Source organism: Magnolia sinica, chromosome 1 (genome assembly GCF_029962835.1).
Source record: "Magnolia sinica isolate HGM2019 chromosome 1, MsV1, whole genome shotgun sequence".
NCBI lineage: Eukaryota > Viridiplantae > Streptophyta > Magnoliopsida > Magnoliales > Magnoliaceae > Magnolia > Magnolia sinica.
The window spans coordinates 17,230,857-17,247,613 of NC_080573.1; the positions used below are offsets into that span (position 1 = coordinate 17,230,857).

The 16,757-nt window shown below is 37.8% G+C and overlaps 1 protein-coding gene and 1 long non-coding RNA gene across 3 annotated transcripts in view; both read left to right on the forward strand.

The window, feature by feature from the left end:
• Window positions 1-12,138, forward strand: part of LOC131244353 (disease resistance RPP13-like protein 4) — a 60,836-nt gene extending 48,698 nt beyond the window's left edge. The window contains exons 3-7 of the mRNA XM_058243978.1: window positions 7,692-10,312; window positions 11,143-11,273; window positions 11,434-11,506; window positions 11,612-11,728; window positions 12,032-12,138. Coding sequence (XP_058099961.1) covers window positions 7,696-10,312; window positions 11,143-11,273; window positions 11,434-11,506; window positions 11,612-11,728; window positions 12,032-12,138 — 3,045 coding nt within the window. The 5' untranslated portion in view covers window positions 7,692-7,695. The remainder of the gene's footprint in view (window positions 1-7,691; window positions 10,313-11,142; window positions 11,274-11,433; window positions 11,507-11,611; window positions 11,729-12,031) is intronic.
• Window positions 12,139-12,249: 111 nt separating this feature from the next.
• Window positions 12,250-16,155, forward strand: LOC131234602 (uncharacterized). Of its 2 annotated transcripts, none has more exons than XR_009165812.1 (4): window positions 12,250-12,350; window positions 12,680-12,790; window positions 14,596-14,631; window positions 15,905-16,155. It is a non-coding gene; the product is annotated as an uncharacterized LOC131234602 (long non-coding RNA). The 2 variants fall into 2 exon arrangements; XR_009165935.1 differs by lacking the exon at window positions 12,250-12,350 and adding an exon at window positions 12,465-12,568.
• Window positions 16,156-16,757: the final 602 nt, after the last annotated feature.

Genomic DNA, 16,757 nt, shown 5'->3' on the forward strand with positions numbered 1-16,757 from the left:
GTCCACCTTGATCATTTTTTCTATATCCACACCATTTGTCCGTTTCTCAGCTCATTATAGGACCTAACCCTAAAACTTAAGCAGATCCAAATCTCAGGTGGAGCTCACCATTGGAAACAGTGGTGAATGACCAATATTAAAAAACTTTTGGGGGCCACAAAAAGCTTTCTACTAAGGGTATGGATGGAAAATAAATGTAATTATGGGCATTATGGTTTGATGGACCTTATCAACGAGTTAGATGGCAAAAAAACATTACCGTGGGCATTACGGTAGGCCTTAGGAAGTTTTTAATGATAAGCATTCAGTCCCCACTGTTTTATATGATGTGGTCCACCTGAGATTTAGATATCCCTAATTTTTTATAACACATCTTAAAATGGACTGGAAAAATGGATGGACGGCTTGGATATTCATGAAATTATCAATGTGGGCCCCAAAGCAAGGGTAACACCCAAAATAAGGGTTAAATAACCCTTGATTTACCCGATGGTTTATTGTGATTCATGTTTGAAGACTCCAATGGCTAAAATCCATTAGGGAAACCACCATACGATCGTTAACTTTGGTTTTTTTTTTTTTTTTTTTGTAGTGAATGATCATAAACTTTCAGGGGTTTGTATGCTATCAACTCTGGCAGAGGGTATAAAGGACACAATTGTTACCATAATAAAGGGTTTAGATGCCATTAGGATAAGGTTGAGTGATCCCATCTTCGGATAACTCAAGGCTATGAATGCGATGAAATACAATGATACGCATAGATGCAAGTGCGAAAGGCAACATGTTATACATGATGATGCATAGATGTGGCTTGTAAATCCATATAAGAGACGAGAGTCGTCTAAATGATCTACGATGGTGTCCTCACGTAGCCCGAAATGTTGCCTCGAGATGGTAGCTTTTAATTTTCAAGGTCGCTCATAGGGAAGTTCAGCTTCTTGAGTGACCTGAGAGAGAGAGAGAGAGAGAGAGAGAGAGAGAGAGAGAGAGAGAGAGATGCCTATTCAGTCCAAGAGTCATAAGACTTAGTGTGGGTTAACGAGCTCGGATGGTATGAGAACCCAGAGAAGCAAGTTAAAGGCCTTGTGGGTATCATCAGGACTTGTGGAAGGCCACAATCGATCAGTACATGATAGGCCTGAGAAGCCTTCAAGTTTGGACAACATATAGGCTCGGATCTTTAGGACACTGGCAACAAAGGTGATAATGTAAATGTCCTTAGCCATTACAATTGAAGTCAGGCTCAATCCTTATCACGTGCACACCATGTTTGATCATGAAATGTAGAACAAAGTATCTTGTGATTGTATGCAGTAACTTTTATAAGAATTCTGGATGAAAATTTTGGAAGCATTTCCCATATATCGAGGAGAATTAAAAGTAAATCGAGCCTGAATGGCAATTTGGGGGTGCCATCCATGCGCACAAGGGAATGTACACAGGGTGCCTCTGCTTTTCAAGTGGGCGTTGGCATTCCCAGCAGGGTGCACACTGGTGGCTTGTTGAACTCATGCACTAGTGATAGTCGATCAACACTCTATGTGGGCGATGGCAAAGGTGCACAAGCAGGGTATCGACACTCCAAGGTGGGCGTCGGTAGGGATGCACCAACACGAGCCACCACTCTTCCAGGATCCCTTGATTTTCTCTTGGATTTTACCTTTTTAGGAAAATTAGAGAAAAAAAAAAAATCCTTTTTTCCTTAATAATACAATTAGTGGTATATTTATAGTAAAAATTGGTGGGAAAACCTAGTCATGTGGGAGCTTATGATTGGTGCACAAGGTGTGAAGTAACAATTCTAGTGTACTTTGTAGTGGCCGAGTTAAAGCTAAGTTGATTCGAAATTGGCTTGGAATTAGCATTTGGGCATAAATGCGTGACTTTTGTAGAATTGATGTATCTACTTTGGTATAGTTTTAATTTGGCTTATTCTAGAGTCATTGGAAAGATAACTCTGTTAGTGCCCTGAATTTTGCACCATGTTTGTCAATCACGTGAGTCCTTGTGTCAAGTAATCGGTTGAGCTCCTGGAAGCTAAAGACCGAATATACAAGTGAAGATGTAAAATCAAGGAGCAATAAATAGGTAAATGAGGTGCCTTGGTGACCCTAACCCTTGACCCAAAATAACACATGTACCTCTAAATGATCTTGACCTAACAAGTATACATAATTGATCATCCCTTAACTTTAAAAGCCTAATTGGAACATGGTTAATAAGAATAGACGAGGTGCAAAGATGCTATGAAATCATTTGCCCAAAAAAAGGCAGTTTTCAATGGCTACTTGATCGCATAGAGTTTCCATCAAAGGGCCTTCAATGGCATCGTAGAGCCCCTCGATGACATCGATCGAGAATAGGAAATGTCTAATAAGAAATTATCTAATTTCTGGCCTTCTCGATGGCATGAAGGCCACCTTCGATGGCATTAAAGGTCCGTCGATGACATCGAATGAGTGAGTCAGATATGTCAAGAAGAATATCTGATTTTCTCGATGGCACTGAAGTCTCCTTCAACAGCATCGATAGAGCCATTTTTTACCCATTTTTTTACCATTGGAACTCAAACTTCTTTTAAAGGACATTCAGAGGCATTTTGAGGGGTTTTTGGTGCAATAAAAGCTTAAGATATTCCATTTTCATATCCATATCTCAAGCCTTTAAACAAATGAGTTCTAAGTCATCTTTTATGAGATTAACACTCTAATGAGGATTCCAACCTCCACCTTAAAGATGTGCTTGAACTCATCAACTTTCTATAGATTAGACTTAACCTTTATAGGTAAAACCTTGTCCAAATTTGCTGATAGACACATCTGTGTGAATCCCTTAAGAATTACAACTTCACATTAGTTATAGGAGATTCAACCATACAGTCATATGACCGTACTCACCATACAGTCATATTAAGGCAAGATGTTTGATCTTAGAGCTAAAGCCTTGGCAAAGTCACAACATCATGATGGAGGGAGCGAGCTAAATGAAGCACGAGAGAGCAATGATTAAGCCACCTCAGATGGAGCTACAAAAGGGATTCAATCTGACAAGTAAGTTATTATTAGTAAGAGTCCGTTTACATCCATTCCTTGTGTAAGATTGAGTGTAAGAGTTTGAATTGACAAACTCGAGTTAAGTTCTTGTGTAGGAGCTTGACTCTTGTGTAAGGCCTAAATCACAGGTCCTTGTGTAGGACATTGGCTCTTGTGTAAGGCCTAAATCAAATCCTTGTGTAGATCATCAAACACAAGTGTGTACATGTAAGTCTCTATGTGAGCCCCCAATGGGAGTAAATGTAAGTCCTTGAATTAGGACAAAGATTGTTGGTTAGCCTGAGGAAAATCAACTAAAGTCTCTTGTGGGAGCCTCCAACGGGAGTGTACGTAACTAGGTTCTTGTGTAGGACCTTGGCTCTTGTATAGGGCCTAAATGTTAAAGTCCTCGTGTAGGGTTGTAAAGGTTAGAGGTTAACCTGAATTAAAATCTCTGATAGTGAATCTTGGTACACTTATGAGTTGAGTATATCCGCCAGGAGTGGAGTAAGCAAGTAGCTAAACCACTATACATAATTATGTATGGGATTTTTATTTGCATATCTGCTTAATTATGCTTGCGTGTTGAATGTTTAATTATTTGCATGCATGATTAGATGAATGTTAAGACTTGATAGTAAGTACATCCCACACACATTTATACTATCATATTATAGATTAGTTGCTTAATTGGCATATTATTTTTAATCTATGTGATTGGACCCTCTATTGGCTTGGAAGCCTTAGAGTTAATTGTCTTTCTTGTCTTAACTTGCATATTAGATTAAGTAGACAATTGGGGTTTTAAAAAAGAAGAAAATTTTAATTGGTCCTAATTCCCCCACCCCTAGGACATATACTTTATTTGATAGCCCCTAATAACTTCTACAACGCCAACCATGGTAAACCCATTCACCTTGTGTTGTGAAATTTTAAACTCAAATGGCTAAATGATCATATTAAAAGAGGGCCATTAGATCCTAAATGACCCACCAAAAGTGGCCGGAAAGTGATCACAAGCTACAAATCTCCCCAACTTTCCAACTATGTTTGTAGGCTCGCAAAGGGAAAGCCATAACTTTACCATCCTCGCTTGTATTAAGTCGGTCTTGGACTTTCTAAAAATGTATCAAAATGACCTTCAAACCCTTAGAATAATATTTTGGGTCCTGGAACTATAATTCAGAGTTTCAGGTTCATTTCTCCTTATCACGTGATGGAGTCTCCGAGTAATCTCCAGGATCGGCTTGGAAAAAAAAAGAGTAATCTTTGTGATCATGTAATCCCAGGGATTTTTCCTGCATCTTGCTCAAATGGCCAATTATAAATTCCATAAAAGGTAACCTTAATGAGCTTTTCAATAGATCCTAGTTTGCTTTGTTTAATGTTTGTTTGACCTTTCATCCATAAACTTAAATTCGGGTATGATCCGTAGGGGATTTTTTATTTTTTATTTTGTTAACAAGAGTTTAAACGTAGTAAAAACTTAGTTTTCTTCTAAATATCTATATATACCTTTCCTATAGAAACTTGCTTGTGATAACATTAGATTTCTATAAAGATTAAAAAAAATCCAAGGAATAGTTGAGATCTTACATTTTACAATTGAATCACTGGCTGATTTTAGTGATGCAAAAATCCTCCAACTGAAGTGTTCCCTCCTTGGTCTATCACAAATGGAAGGAGCTTAGAGAATGATCATCTACTTTTTGGTAGGTGTTAAGAGAGACACTAACCATCCGTTTAGTGGAACATACACACTACATGTGTGAGGTAGAGATGAAGAAGGTGATTAATGGTGGGAGAATGATTTCTCTTTCTTTCTCCACAAGGTGGCACCCGAGAGGGGACATTTAAAGGCTCTCTCCTCTTTTTAAACTCATTTCTACAACAAGATCTTAAATAAGGAGGAATGAAGGTTACATATGTGCACCCAACTTCGGTTTACCCTACTATGAAGGAAGTTTGTTGATACATCTCATACAATGATTTAATCCATCCACTATTTAGGTAATCAACTAGAGATATAGATCGGATGTTCATTTAGTAATTGACCATACAATTTGGGACATTAGGTCATCATCAAGTCCAACAAAATAACTTTTAATGGTTAAATTGAAACTTTAATAGTTTAAAGAGTTTATAAAGCTTATTAAAATCTTTTAATTTCAGGGCCCTATAGTAAAATTATTGGTTTTTTTTTTTTTCAAACACAATGAAAACTCAACATAATCTAAATATTAATTTAACATTCATCCCAAGAATCCACATTTGTGATAACATCATATTTCTAAAAGATTAGACACCATGAAGAAATGTTAAGTTCTAACATTACACGATTAAATGGGATGCTTTTTCCAGGATGTTTTTATCGAGGTGAGAGAGGTGAGAAAGCCACCATCTACACCTCCATTAGGGATCGAGGGTTATGCACACACCACACACACACACACACAAATATATATATATATATATATATATATATATATATATATATATATATATATATATATATATATATATATATATATATATATATATATATATATATACATCACACATGGGTAGAAAAAGAAGAGATGGAAGGATGATGGAAGGATCATGCATACACATTCTCTCTCTAAGTGACACCCCAAGGTGTAAGCATCCCGAGCTTTCCTCGGGTCGTCTCTCCTTTGACACACGCGCGCTCACACACACAAACATACATGCATACATATAGGTGGTGATGCAGGGATGAACGTGATGAGGTCGAGCACCGTCTCCCTCAAGAGGATAACTATTCCGAATCCACAAAACTTCTCTGGACACCTCACAGAGGCTTCTCGAATCCACGAAAAAGAAAGCAAGCAAAATAGAAAATAAATTCTATAAAATTTGAAATTAATTAATGAATGAAATAAATGAGTTCACAACCCTTCAAATCGGGATACCAAGCAATGAGAGAGAAATTAGAAGTAAACTACAAATAAAACTCCTAGAATTCGCAACTTACTATAAATAGTAAACTTACTATTTATAGACGGTCGTGATGTCTACTAGTGTGCAAGGTTTTTGGCCAAAAATAGTAAGTGTCCTATTTGGCTTCACCAAGCTGTTCTCCTAATTTTTCTAAGCTCTTTTAGCGTTGGGCACAACTCCTAAAGCCCAACAAATAAAGAGTTATAATCAAACTAAAACTTACTATTTATAGTTAAAATGGAATTAAAATAAGGAAACGACTGTCGATCAAGGGGTATTTTGTAAATCTGGCTGCGCGACCCAGCGTAGCGGGGTTGGTTGGCTAAAGTAGCTCGTTCTACCCCAAAATCATATATTTTACGCCCAATAACTCATTCCGGATTGTGAGATACGCCCGATCTAAGGTTCGACGGTCCGGATTACTTCTGTCGTCGACCAGGTCTTTTCTGATCCATCTTGGCCATGAGACTATCCATGACCCGCTTTGCATCAGGTGGTTAGAATTTTAGGGGTGTATACAGGTATGCTACCACCACTCTGCTGACTTTTTTAATACCCTACTATGAAGAAAACCCATAAAAATACCTTATCCATGCTTATACTCATGGTTTAATCCTTCCACTATCTACAAAATCTACCATAAATCTAGATCTGATCAAATGCTTGACCATTAGAATCGATGTATAGTTCCTTTAGCTTTCTATAAAATTTGAGGCCCACTCTCCTTTCATTTAAAAAAAAAAAAAAAGTGCGATCAAGTAGTTTTAACGATTAAAAATCACTTCATGGGTATCTCATCTAATCATATCTAAGCCATAAATAAGTTCCTAGTTAAACTTAATGAATCTCATGTTGGCTCGTGCAAGAACCAATGAACCTTGATGGATGTATCTATCATCACCCACACTTTCAGTAACGTCTAGAAAGCATTGTAAATTGAGCCAAAGCCACTTAGGTAAGATGATGACCCTTACGCATCCTCAAATCTAAGGATTAATCATCTTTAGTACCATATCAAGTCCCCAATCACATTAGTAATAGTTTAAGCTAATGGGCAAGTCTTGTTACGAAACTCAAGCAAGGTCTTTGTTTATGTTAAAGGTGGTGGGTTCAAACCCCTACATTTTCATCAAACCTTTTAACTCTATAAACTCGGCTAATTAATACAAAATTTGGTGGGTCCACATAGTGCAAAACTCGGGCAAGTTTCGGAAAACCCAACAAGCTTTGCAACACTTTCTTTTTTTCTTTTTCCTTTTTTTTTTTTTTTTTCTTTTTTTGAGGTTAGCTTATTAGTACACACCCATGTCAGTACACACACTCCATGTTAGCCACCCCCGCCAGGGATCGATACCAAGACCTCAAGTGTAGAAACGAGGTATCTCCACTCCGTCGGCCAGTTGAGCTATGGATCTGTTGCAACACTTAAGTCATATAGGAACTTGGCACATTTTCATGCTGATTTGATTCACATAGTTGAGTTTTGAGTTGACTTGCGAGTTTCTAAACAATACATTAGGCTTAAGGAAAAATTATATAAATAAAGTGAATATATGTTTGTTGTATGAATATTTGTGCAATTACTTTCTTGTAGCTAATCCATTTGCAATATTTTCTACCAAGTTTTAATTCCTTCCACTTTCCCTGCACCTAGTTTTGAATTCCATTTCATAAAGTTAAGGTATTATTTCACAGGGAAATGGCAGATGCTGTTATCAGTGTTCTCGTAAATAAATTGGTGGCATTACTTGTAAGCGAAGGTTGTCAACTACTTGAGTTTGATAACCAGTTCGATGAAACTACAAAGGAGCTTCAATACATGCAGAGCTTTCTCAAGGAAGCCGATCGGGTGAAGAGAAAAGATCGGAAAGAGATTCTCAAAACAATAATGGGCGACTTAAGAGAGTTGGTGTACAATGCTGAGGATGTAATATCAGATTACCAGCTTCTATTCCAGAAAAAACACCAAGGTTGCACACCCAATTTTATGAGTTATTGCTCTCCTACCCTTTTTAGATCCCGCCGTGAGATGGGAAAGCAGTTGAGGAACACAAATAAAAAAATAAGAGAGATGAAGGAGAGGATGAAGTCCTACTTGCATACGACTCCTGGCCAAACAAGCAAAGATGAAGATGGTGAGAATATTGCAATGACCTACCCAATCCTAATGGATGAAGCAGAAATGGTAGGACTAGAAGATGACTCAGCGAATATTAGGAATTGGATCTTAGAAGCTAATGGCCCATTAACTGTGATTGGAATAGTTGGAATGGGCGGAATCGGTAAAACCACACTAGCTCAAATGACATGTAACAGTGAGAAGGTGAAACACTCTTTTAAGCACTTAGTTTCTGTCACCGTTTCTCAAAGTTTCAAATTTGACGAATTGTTGAAGAAGATGTTGAAGAAACTAAATGTAGAAGACAAATCTCTAAGGGAAAAGGACGTCACTGATCTATTGGAAAAGCTTAAGAAAGAGTTAAATGAGAAATACTTGGTAGTTTTGGATGACGTTTGGGGAACGGATGAAGGGATGTGGTGGGATAGCTTGAAATCCGCATTGCCCAGAGTGATGGGTAGTTGTGTTATTGTTACAACAAGGAATGAAGAGGTTGCTAAATCAATGGGGGCTACTAACAAGCTCCTACATCGTCCACAAATTCTTTCAGATGAAGATAGTTGGTCGTTATTCAGCAAAGTAGCTTTTGGAAGAACGGGAGGTAAGTGCACAAATCCGGACATGGAGGACTTGGGAAAGGACATCGTTGCAAGGTGCGGGGGGCTTCCTTTAACAATCAAGGTTGTGGCAGGAATGATGTTTGGGAAAGGTGATTCCATCCATGAATGGCGACAAATTTCGGAGCACCTAAAGGAGGAGTTGGCAATCAAAAAGAAAGATGAGCTAGTCATTTCGAGGCTAGAATTAAGCTACGAAGAGCTCCCAACACATTTAAAACCATGCTTATTGTGCTTTGCCATGGTTCCTGAAGATTTTATTGTATCAGTTAACGAAATGATTTACTGGTGGATTGGTGAGGGTTTTGTTTGGGGAAGAGACGGGAAAACAGCATTTGAGAATGGAGAAGAATGCATTGCAGAATTATTTAATCGATGTTTGATTCTTGGAGTGGATAAAGATGTCTTTGGAAGATTCTTTCGCGCATGCCAAATGCATGATATGGTTCGAGCTATGGTTATAAAAATTGCAAGAGAGGAGAGTCTTGTGAGCTTAGACTGTGGAGGTACATCTGGGTTTAGTATGCAGCCTCGCCACCTGGGAATCTCGATGAACACAACAGTGGAGAGCATCCGAAACAGTTCCACCAAGTTGCGGACGTTGGTTGGGATGGAGATTAAGAGCAAAGATATCATCCCAAGTGTAAAAGCAAAACTCTGCGAATTAAGGTGGTTGAGGGTGTTATCTCTTTCATTGTCAAGCATGCAAATCGGGGAAGATGTCGTGGCCAAGGATTGGTTGAGTGGGATAGGGTCATTACAGCACCTCGTATATCTTAACATAAATACGATTGCTTCCTTAGTAACACTCCCCGATTCAATTGGAAATCTTCGTAATCTTCAGATTGTACGTTTATATGACTGCCCCAATTTGAAAAGGCTTCCAACGTCAATCACAGCATTGGAGAAGCTGACTGTCATTGAAATATTTGGTTGTGAATCTTTAGAATGCATGCCAAAAGGGCTTGGAAAGCTTTCAAATCTTGAAATTTTAACAGTGTTTAGGCCTGTGAATTCAGTTCATAAAAATGGATCCGAAATTTTGCAGTTGAAGAACTTGATAAGACTCAGAGAACTTGAAATTGAGATAAAGTCAGAGAAACAAATTGAAGAAGGGGAATGGGATGTGTTATCAATACTCCAGCATTTGCAAATTCTAGGAATAAACTTTGAAGGTAGTTCTCTTGAAAGTCATAGACTTGTAAGGAAGATAAACCGTCAGCTTTCTCCACCCCTAAAGTTCCTCAGAGTGTTGCGGCTTGGGTACTACCCAGGAGAAAGCACACCTATATGGCTCGATCCTAATTCCCTTCCCAATCTTCAGTTTCTTTTCATTTATGGGGGAAGGATTAGTCAGATGAGTCGCAGATTTTGGAACAGAAAGAGTGGGGTATGGAAAGTGGAGGTCTTGGTGCTAGACGACTTGGAAGAGATGGATGAGGAGTGGCCAAGGATAAAAAAGGGAATGCCATCTTTAATACTCTTCAAGGTTCGTGGGTGTCTGAAGCTTCAGTCATTCCCAGTTGGGATTGATGATCGGAAATGGAGCATATGGAAGAAAGAAGGAGAAGAAGAGAAAAGTAATCTATTGTAATTCCTTTTGTTTATTCTGCCATTTTTGCTAACAAATGCTGATGCATTGAGACATTGAAGAGGCGATTCGCAAACCGTGCAAATGCCACAGCACATTTCTCCATTGGGGCATGAAAAATCAAGGGTCCACTCATCAAGTAGTTAACTTGGTCTTTTTCTCATGCTTGTGTGACCTACTTGAGCTGTGGACTACAACTTTTTGAGTCAGTGACTCCTTACGGTGTGCCTCACCTGATTAATAGCCTGAATCTCTTTCACATATGTGCGGTGCTAAGCGCTCTGCGAAATACCTATTCAATCTCCTCTCATAAATCACCTGCTTTTTTTCTTTTTTTTTGCCACTTTTTATTCTCAAATCACGTAATGAGACACTGGCATTAACTCAATGTTCTTGTTGAAATAAGAACAATGACTTCTTTTTTTTTTTTTTCTGATCATCCAAATAAATTTGGACCAATCTGATAGTCAGATAATCTAATAAGCTAAATGCCTGATTATCATCCATGACACTCTGCTAGATTCTCTAAGTTTTTCAAAAAGTATTTTCTTTTGGGATTGGAATTTAATTCTAGAGCTAATTTTCTAGAATTTGACCCAAATTCAATTCTAAGCTATTTATGATTCTTTCTGAAAAGTTATCAAATTCTTAGGAATAGAATTCAAATTCCAGATTGCCAAACATAACTGAAATTCTCTAGAATCCAATTACTAAAAGTGAATTCTGAAGTAATTTTCAAATTCTTAGATGCCAAACCACTCCAAAATTCCTTTGAAAACATCTCTAACCTCTCTTCCATCTCTCTATCTACCTCGTAAGCCTTTGTAGTCTCTCCCTCCTCCTCCTCCAATGATGACGACGATGACGAAGAAGAAACCGAAGAAGAAATCGAAGAAGAAACCGAAGAAGAAGAAAGAATTCGAAGAAGAAGAAGAAATCGAAGAAGAGGAGTAAGGTATTTTTTTATATTTTTTTTCAATCATCTGTCACATGCTCTTTGCACAACATTTTTTGCTCAAATATATTCACTTAATCTTGGTTGGTGAACATCACACATCATATGTAGGGAATCCCCATTTTTGGGTCAAAATTGTCATTCTCTTGACGAAGAAGAAACCGAAGAAGAAATCGAAGAAGAAACCGAAGAAGAAGAAGAAAGAAATCGAAGCAGAAGAAGAGTTAGGTATTTTTTTTTTTTCAATCATCTGTCACATGCTCTTTGCACAACATTTTTTGCTCAAATATATTCACTTAATTTTGATTGGTGAACATCACACATCATATGTAGGGAATCCCCATTTTTGGGTCAAAATTGTCATTCTCTTGACGAAGAAGAAACCGAAGAAGAAATCGAAGAAGAAACCGAAGAAGAAGAAGAAAGAAATCGAAGCAGAAGAAGAGTTAGGTATTTTTTTTTTCAATCATCTGTCACATGCTCTTTGCACAACATTTTTAGCTCAAATATATTCACTTAATCTTGGTTGGTGAACATCACACATCATATGTAGGGAATCCCCATTTTTGGGTCAAAATTGTCATTCTCTTGACGAAGAAGAAACCGAAGAAGAAGAAGAAGAAAGAAATCAAAGAAGAAGAAGAGTAAGGTATTTTTTTTTTTCAATCATCTGTCACATGCTCTTTGCACAACATTTTTTGCTCAAATATATTCACTTAATCTTGGTTGGTGAACATCACACATCATATGTAGGGAACCCGCATTTTTGGGTCAAAATTGTCATTCTCTTGACGAAGAAGAAACTGAAGAACAAGAAGAAAGAAATCGAAGAAGAAGAAGAAGAAATCGAAGAAGAGTAAGGTATTTTTTTTTTTTGCAATCATTTGTCACATGCTCTTTGCACAACATTTTTTGCTCAAATATATTCACTTAATCTTGGTTGGTGAACATCACACATCATATATAGGGAATCCCCATTTTTGGGTCAAAATTGTCATTCTCTTGACGAAGAAGAAACCGAAGAAGAAATTGAAGAAGAAGAAGAAAGAAATCGAAGAAGAAGAAGAGAAAGGTATTTTTTTTTTTAATTTTTTTTTTCAATCATCTGTCACATGCTCTTTGCATAACATTTTTTGCTCAAATATATTCACTTAATCTTAGTTGGTGAACATCACACATCATATGTAGGGAATCCCCATTTTTGAGTCAAAATTGTCATTCTCTTGACGAAGAAGTAACCGAAGAAGAAATCGAAGAAGAAGAAAGAAATCGAAGAAGAAGAAGAGAAAGGTTTATTTTTTATTTTTTTTTCAATCATCTGTCACATGCTCTTTGCACAACATTTTTTGCTCAAATATATTCACTTAATCTTGGTTGGTGAACATCACACATCATATGTAGGGAATCCCCATTTTTGGGTCAAAATTGTCATTCTCTTGACGAAGAAGATATCGAAGAAGAAGAAGAAAGAAATCGAAGAAGAAGAAGAAATAGAAGAAGAAGAAGAGTAAGGTATATTTTTTTTCAATCATTTGTCACATGCTCTTTGCTTTTGCTCAAATATATTCACTTAATCTTAGTTGGTTGGTGAACATCACACATCATATGTAGGGAATCCCCATTTTTGGGTCAAAATTGTCATTATTTTCCATTAGGTTTTATAATATTGTTGGAACCTTTACACCTACTGATTTAATAACTACCTTCATCCGTTATGCTTTTTGTCATATACAAATACAAAGTAAACATGATGGGTTTATTTTTATTAGGGGTGGCAACATTCAGGATATAATTCATGTTACTCTTATCAGTTATGCCTATTCAAAATTTCAATCTTAATTGACTAAAAGCATCGAGCGGAGCACATGTAGAGCCGTACATATCTACACGAAGCACATGCAAAAACATGAAACACATGAGTCCTAAGCTTTCCATAAGGTTGGAAATAATTATTAGATTTGTGCATAAAAATAGGCAATCTCACTTTATAAGTGGGCCACAACATTCAATAAATTCATGGTTATTTTTATTTTTATTTTTTCTAGCCCAAACGTATGGTATTAGCATACCTCTAGAAATCTCTGATGCTTGATATGCAAGCATTTGGAAATGGCAGACGTGGCATTAATTAAGTTAAACTGACTAAATTATGGAACCAATGTGTCTAAGTTATAGCCCCAAGATTTTGATTGGTCCATCAATCCTGGCCTTTAATTTGGTAACAGTAGTTTATATCTTTCTTTCTTTTTCTAACCAGAAAAGTGGGAGCACACTATTTATAACTTTGTTAATTCCTAGTAAGAATATATATACATGCATACACAGAGCAGAGGGTCGGGTCGGGAGGGCCCCATCATGATGTATATCTGAAATCCACTCCTTGCATCAGCCAACGATGGGCCGAAATCCTAATGCCATGTCTATGATTCAGGTGGACCACACGAGTGGAAATAGCTATAGGGGACACCTACCTTCCAAATTGTTTCCCTTGGTGTAGCCCAAATAAATTATAGATGCAGCTAATCATGGGGCCCTAGACAAATTTTTGCAAGGCAGCTGGTGGTTGGAGTGGATTTCAGGTAATCATCACAATAGGCATCCTAAAAAATAAAATAAAATTCAAAGGTAGACGTCCCTCTCACATTTCTTTCCTTTGGTGTGGGCACCTAAATCATCAGTCAGCTTAACTTTATGGCCTGAACCTAATGATGGATAATGCAACCGATGATGGAATCAATTATACATACACACCATTGTGGGCCCTGCAAAAAATCAAGGTAGACATTCCCTCCCAATTGATTCCCTTGGTGAATCTGCCAGAACTTTTATCCCTAGACCTAAGATGCAGTCCTGCCCTTGATTGTTGGAGTGGATTTTGGAAACATCCTCACAGTGGGGCCCACCTGATCCATGCACATTTGCTCCCACCTAACCTTATTTACTGTACGCTTAGCAGGAGACCCGGTGCAAGTGTGCATCTGTGTATATATACGCATACACAAACATACTTTTATTCATCTAATAAATGTCTACCAATCTAAGATAATCAAATAAATTTAACAAATTTTTTATCCTAATATAACTACTGCATCTAATTTGGATGTTATAATTTGAAAAACTTATATGCTATATATGCTAGCGGATGGTGGAGATGAAAATAATTAACCACTAGTCCAAATTCAACAAACAAATGTTTATAAATCAATGCCTGTAATCATTAGAGTGATGATCTATCGATAGTGCTACCTGCAATTGGAGGTGTTGATTTGAGTCAGTATATTCTAACCGTCGCGCTGTCTTCCTACTATTCATTGCAGGGGTTGAATGGGGTACGTTTCCCCTGCTACAATACGGTATGGTGCTTCTTTTCCACCCGTAACTCATCCTTAGATTCATCTGAACCGTTCATGCTCTTATTACTACTGTATTGAAGCTCTCTCCGCTTAATCATGCATTATTGATAATCCTAACCTTTGAATCATGGAGATTATATGAGAGGAGAAGAAACTTTGGCTTGGATTGTCTAACAAAACTACTTTGGAACATGATCAGTGATGAGTCTTCCTAAACGAACGGTCTCAATTGACACATGATCATAACCAATGTACGGTAGAGAGGTGGCGAGGCGATGCCACGTTCCTGTTCTAATGGCTGTACCTTATCTGCTTTCTTGTTTTGCAACCATTTCTTTTGGAAGTGGTATATGCCCACAAAGAACTCCCACTTTATGTATGGCACAAATTAGTGATCCATCTGATGGTTCCAATGCATATATAACCAGAACAAAAAACAGATGGGGAAGTTTATCAGGTGGGCCACACATTTAGGAAAAGAATAAATAAATGATTTTTAAAAAAGCATAGAAATGCTCACATTCCTACTTGTCGGGGGGTTTCTTACCGTAAATCACTATCTTTGAAGTGTTCATGGCAAAATAAGTGCATGCTTTTTAGGCATTGAGGTCCATGGCCCCATGAAAATGGCAATTGGTCTTGATCCTTATTTTGCAGGATTACCTGCCCAAACAGATTCTTGGTTCTTAGGCAACCAAACTATTGTTAATAGATTTCTCTTCTCTCATGGTTATTGTGCACACGAGAACACCAGTTCTAGGTGAAAAGTACAGCAAAACTAGTTTCATGCAGGGCCTATTTTAGTATGTGTATGATATTCCATCCTCCAACAGGGTTGCCCCACCATGAAAGCAGGAAGTACACCTTTAAAAATCTGGCTAGTTTAACTATAGAGTGGTTTTACATGAATTTGAAGGTTTTTGGGCAGTTGTCCATTTTCCACCTCGTGGTTTGATTGGTCCACCTTTTAAGGCATCTTCTTTTCATGGTGGGGTATGACCCTGCAGGATGTTTTTAATGTCATACACAAGCCATGGTACGCCCCATATGTAGATACACAAACCATTCATCTACTGCTAATTGGGTCCTTTGATGCCTGTCTTAGTACAGTGTGGATAGTGTTGCTTAGGTCTGTCTATTTTACGATGGTGATTACAGTTGCTTCATGATGATGAATACAATTACGCTGAAAATGGATATTTATTGTTTGGCACAGCAACTAATTGGTGTTTGCTTCACTTTTGAGTTTAATCCAACCGTTTTCTCTTTGAAGGTACATCAATATGGGAGATTCGTATCATGTAGGGGCAACCCTGTACACGATTTACTGTGCTTTTCATCCAACAACGCGTACGATTCATATCAGTGTTTTCTCGGTTTTAAGTTGCTGTCTCCATTAATAAATCTGCGAACTCTTGTTCCTTCTGTCAGATGGGCAGAAGTCTTAAATTTCCCTTTTATGATAGGTTTGTAACCAATAAACATTCGTAATTTACTGTGCTTATCATGGTCTGCGAGGATTTTACTGTTTAGATACATTTCAATGATGATGTCAGTAGATACATTTCATTGACTACCAGTTTGTATAGTTCGTGTGTGTGTTCTTCACAGTTTATTAGCCAGGGTGACTATCCACTGCATATAGATGGCATACATGACCATCAATTCAGACCATCGAAGTGTGTGTATGTGTTTTGAATGAAGCACAACTCAAAGACCACGCAGTTAATAAATCTAACCGTCCAATTAGTGGCCATAAAATGGGTGCAAATAAACGATGGCAATGTTTTCTGGGACGGCTCGAGATCTTCGTTGCATGCAACGCGAAGTATAAATGCAGAAACAGTCCGATGAATGCAACCATGTTAATTTGAGTGGGCCATGGTCCAATGTTCATGGCCCAAGTACGTCCATAGGCCATTGATTTGTACAATTGAACGTGAGCCATGGATTGTTTTGTTTTTCTTCAGCCTATATTCAGCTATGTGTATCAACTGTCAGGATCATCCATGCGTCAAAAGTATCTCCCTGCGAACACGATTTGGGTGCGACCCCAGATATATCCAGCGGGTGGGACCCTGACTATGCGTTGTATATCTACACCCTCTATCTGTTTTTCCAGATCA